Consider the following 4765-nt stretch of genomic DNA (forward strand, 5'->3'; position numbering starts at 1 on the left):
CGCGGGTCTGAACCTCTCCTGTCTCTGCAGGTGCTCACGGTTGTATTTCTGCTGTGCATAGGAGTGCGTAATCCCAGGGTGATTTGGGCTGGAAGGGACCTTAAGGCTGAACATCACAGGCTGAATTCCTTACCCAAAATCAACTGCCTGATGTCAGAGCCTAGGGAAAGGAAATGGGAATCACAGAATCCCAGAATGGGTTGGGTTGGAAGGACCTTAAAGCACATCTCATTCCATCCCCTGCCATGGAGGGGGAAAAAAAAGTCTTCCCTTTTTGCAAAAAAAAAAAAAAGTAGGAAAGAGTTCAAATTTGCACTAATGACCTTAGTAGTGCAGATTAACTACCCTGGAACTCTCCAAGGTCGGGTTGGATGGGGCTTGGAGCAACCTGGGCTGGTACAAGGTGTCCCTGCCCATGGCAGGGGGTGGGATGGGATGAGGTTTGAGGTCCTTGCCACCCAAACCAGCCTGTGATTTTGTTGAATGTGTGTCAGTCTACTCCTGACAAAAACACCAGCCCTGAGAGACACTCACAGTTGCTTTCCTTTTTCCCTGCTTTCCAGTGAGTTTTTCCACTGCTGAGGTCCCTGCTGACGCCGCTAGGACCACGATGACTTTCACGGCGCAGAAGTGTGGGGTCTGCTTCCAGCCCCCATCCATCATCCTCATCTACAGAGACAACAGCCAGGACAAGACTCGCCAGCGCATCATGCCCGCCCGGAACTTCTCCAGGTTCTCAGGTGTGCTGTCTTCACCTGCAGCATTCCCAGATTCTCTCCAGACACAGGAGAGGAACACTCAGGCATGCTGCCTTCACCTGCAGCATTCCCAGATCCCCTCCAGACACAGGAGAGGAACTCCGGGGTAGCATCAAGCTGAGTAGTTTCTTCCCAGCATGCAGGGAGTGCACAGAGGGTTGTTTGGGGTGATGCTGTCTCCCTGAGGTGCCCAAGACTCTGCTAAGTGTGGAGGGTTTGGAGAGATCTCCTGGGGAGGGTTTGGGAGAAGATGTGTCTGTGGGAAGAGCTCGGCTGGCAGCTGTGGTTGCTGACAGTGCCTGTTGTCCCCAGACTGTGCCATGGCTGCGGAGCAGCTGAAGAACAACCCCCGGCACAAGGAGTACCTGGAAGGTGTCTCCCTGCGGCAGCTCCAGAAGCTGTACGGTCTGCTGAGAGGTCATCTGGGAGGAGAGACCCTGGCTGAGAGCCTGGAAAAGTTTCAGAAGGAACAGACCATTGACCCAGAGGAGGATATGAACAAACTGGATGACAAGGAACTAGCCAAAAGGAAGAGCATCATGGATGAGCTCTTCAAAAAGAACAGGAAGAAGAAGGATGACCCTGGTTTCATCTACGACATTGAGGTGGAGTTCCCACAGGATGAGCAGCTGGAGTCCTGTGGTTGGGACGTGGAGTCGGATGAAGAGATCTGATTCCAGGCAAAGGTGACTTGTGAGGGCAGGTTGGGGACAAACTTCACCCTCCTAGTAGAGAACCTGGTCAGTGTGTGCTCTGTCCCATGGCTCCCAGCACTGGCTCTGGAGAGCCCCAGGTTTCTGTGAGCCTTCTTTAAGCAGTCAGACTTGATGAACTGGGAACTGAGCAGCTGAAATTAGAGGCTGGTTTTAGTCTTTTCTTACATAAAAGAATGTTAAATTATTTAACCTTTCAGTTGTTTACATTCCAGTCAGGGTTGGCTGGAAATGAAGTGTTAAATACTCATGTCCTGAAAGCACAGCTAAGATGTACCGTGGTGTTCAAGATTACCTGCTGGGAAGTTAAATGTGTATCAGTCTTTTCTGGATAAATCAACCCTGCATCGAGGATGTTCCTCTCACATTTCCTGAGCAAGGCTTAAACCTCCAGCTTCAGCTTACACAGAGAGAAATCCTCATGTTTAAGAAATGCCTAGAGAATGGATTAGTGTTGAAGGTCCTTTTGGAAACACAGTGATTTCAAACTGTTGCACTGGGGTGGTTTGCTTCTTGCACTGCTGGATGATGCCTTCCCATAAAGTGCTCAGTCCTGGGAAAATGTATTAAAATATCCTCAAGAATTAGAGTGGTAGAAGGTCAAAGGCTGGGGGTAGTTCTAGAGCAAAATGAACCCTTTACTCATCCCACTGAAGGATTTCAGTAGTCCACTGTCTACCTTAGCTGGTCTGTACTAGCCAAATCTGCTCTGCTGCAGGAACTGGAGGACTGAATGTAAGATTCTTTAGGAAATGGGACAGCTCCAAAAGCTTCCCAGGTTTTGGCTTTGTGAACATGGGCAAGTGTGAGAGCTGTGGGTGGGATGGGCCTTCATCCCGAGCTGAGTGGCCTCAACAAACTGCTGCCTCAGGCAACAGGAGTTGTAAATGGCCTCCCAGACCAGCTCCTGTCTTCCTTCTTGCAACCACAAATGCTTTAAACCATGTTAAATTTATCAGTTGAGCCTTGGCTTGCCAAGCACCATGATGGGGGAGTGTGGAGTATCCCCCACACTGCTCAGTGCATCCCAGCACACACTTCTCACCTGTGCCCCAGGCAGGACCAGGTCCATCCTCACACGTGCTCCCACGGCTGCATCCCACAGCCCCTGCTGAAAGGAGAAGCAGCTCTGGCTGTGGTGGTGTGGGAAGAGCACACATCCATGCTCCGAGGCCTGCCCTGGCACCCACAGCAGGGAGGGGTGTCCACAGGGGCACCGTGCAAGACACACAACGTGGCAGATCTCAGGGAATCACCCACAGGTCACTGCTGTCCCCCAGAGGTGCTGCTTACCAGCAAGAGGAGGGCTGAAAGAGGCTGAGGGATTCCCCAGCTGGGGCCTGCTGTGGTTTTGGCTATTTTGGTCTAACATAGGGGCAGAAAATAGCCATTTCTGAGCCAGCTGGGTTTCCAGAGCCCTGCTGGCACTTGGCCCCAGTGGAGCTGCTGCCTGGGCCACCGTGGTCCCACCCATGGTGTTTTCCCAGCCTGGCATGGCCACTACTCACACAAGGCTTACCCATGACCCCAGTCCCTGTCCCAGGTGGGTGCTGCACTGCTGCCACCCTTGGCTCCTGCTGCCTGCGCCTGCCTGTGCTGTCCCCAGCACCCTGCCAGTCCTGGGCATCTCCCTCACCACCTTCCAGGACAACTGCACCTGCCTGTACTGTCCCCAAAACCCTCCAAGCCCCCACCACCCCTGCTCATCTCCATCACCACCTCCCAGGACAAATCCAGTGGGCTCAAGCCCCAGCACACCCCACACTATCCTGCTGAGCACACCCACACCCAGGCAAGGCCGAGTTCCTGGCGTGCCCACACCCACACCTCATGTTCCCAGTGAAGAAGTTTCACTGGAAAACCCCCAACGATCCCACGGTAATAAAGCCACTCTGGTTCCCAGCAGGGCTTTTGTGTTAGCACAAACCACCATCACTTCTCCTTTCGCCCCCAGAGGGGCAGAGCAGCACTTCCCCAGGGAGAGCCAGAGCATTCGGAGGAAACCCCCGAAGGGTGACACAGCGAGCAGGAAGGATTGCTCGTTTCCTCTGCGTGTTTCATCCAGCAGTTGCAGGAGAAAAACAAATCCATGATAAAATATCACCAGGGATATTATTTACTCTCCTTCCTTCCCATCAATATTTCACAGCGTTGCAACTGGGGCTGTTCTTAATGGGCTTTCCTAACCAGGGTCTGTGACTTAGTGAAGAAACAACAGGACAAAATGTGTCTTTCTGCCCTGCTGGCAACACCCAACTTATTGGCACACGCCCAGGGCGCACGCCCAGGGCTGCCTGCGAGTTTGGCAGTGCTGCCAAGAGCAGTGTGGGAGGCTGTGGCCACAGAGACCCTTCTGCACAGTGCCCAGGTGGTGTTTGCTCCAGCCCGGGGCTGCCACAGACCTGGAGGATGTTTTGCAGCAGAGACTTGGGGTGAATAAATAAAAGGACCTGCCTGAAGGGGTGAAAAGCACTGGGGGAAGCAGTCATGGAATCCCAGGATGGTTTGAGTTGGAAGGGACCTTAAAGCTCATCTCATTCCACACCCTGCCATAGACAGGGACACCTTCCACCAGCCCAGGTTGCTCCAAGCCCCATCCAGCCTGGCCTGGAACACTTTTAGGGATGGGACAGCCACAGCTTCTCTGGTTTGTGCCCCTTTGGCCAAGAGGTGTTTGATGTCACATCTGCTCATCTCTCTCCAACACCAGCTGAGGGTTTCTGCTGATTCACACACTCAGCCAGGTTGGAAAAGACCTCTGAGATCATTGAATCCAACCTGTGACCAATCCCAGGTCAACTTCACCAGAGCCCTAAGTGCCATGTCCAGTCTTTTCTTAAACACCTCCACTGCTAGTGACTCTACCACCTCCCTGGGCAAGACCTGTCCCTTGAGGATGTCCAACGTGACCTCAGGCTCCATCACCGGACATGGCCCTGCACCTTTCAAGCATCCTTAGGACATCCATAGCAGGAACAGCAGCTCGCCCAGCACTCTCTGTCCTCCATGGGGTTAGTGCCTGTAATCCTGACGGGATCCTCGGGATCCTCACTGCTCCTGAGCCCTTCCTCCTCCTCCTCCTCAGCCATCAGTAAGGGCCAGACACCCCACACCGGTTTTTCACCATTTTCAGCAGCTTCTCCTTGAGCATGAGGAACACCACAGCAAAGGCCACAAGGAGTGTCAGGCAGGTGGGCAGAACCAGCACCAGGTAGAGCAGGGCCAGGTCGGCCGTCTGCCAGCGGCAGCTGCGCAGGACGGGCTCGGGCAGCGCGCCAGGGTTCAGCGCCCGCG

General features: G+C 53.7%; 1 protein-coding gene across 1 annotated transcript; it reads left to right on the forward strand.

Moving 5' to 3' along the window:
* The first annotated feature begins 590 nt into the window (after window positions 1–590).
* CEP19 (centrosomal protein 19kDa) lies at window positions 591–1505 on the forward strand. The gene is made up of 2 exons (XM_009082198.1): window positions 591–740; window positions 1071–1505. Exons 1-2 carry the CDS (start codon window positions 611–613, stop codon window positions 1430–1432), a joined length of 492 nt encoding a protein of 163 aa, XP_009080446.1. The 5' UTR covers window positions 591–610; the 3' UTR covers window positions 1433–1505.
* The last annotated feature ends 3260 nt before the right edge of the window (window positions 1506–4765 follow it).

This window comes from Acanthisitta chloris, unplaced genomic scaffold, assembly GCF_000695815.1.
Source record: "Acanthisitta chloris isolate BGI_N310 unplaced genomic scaffold, ASM69581v1 scaffold31339, whole genome shotgun sequence".
In the NCBI taxonomy this organism is placed as follows: Eukaryota; Metazoa; Chordata; class Aves; order Passeriformes; family Acanthisittidae; genus Acanthisitta; species Acanthisitta chloris.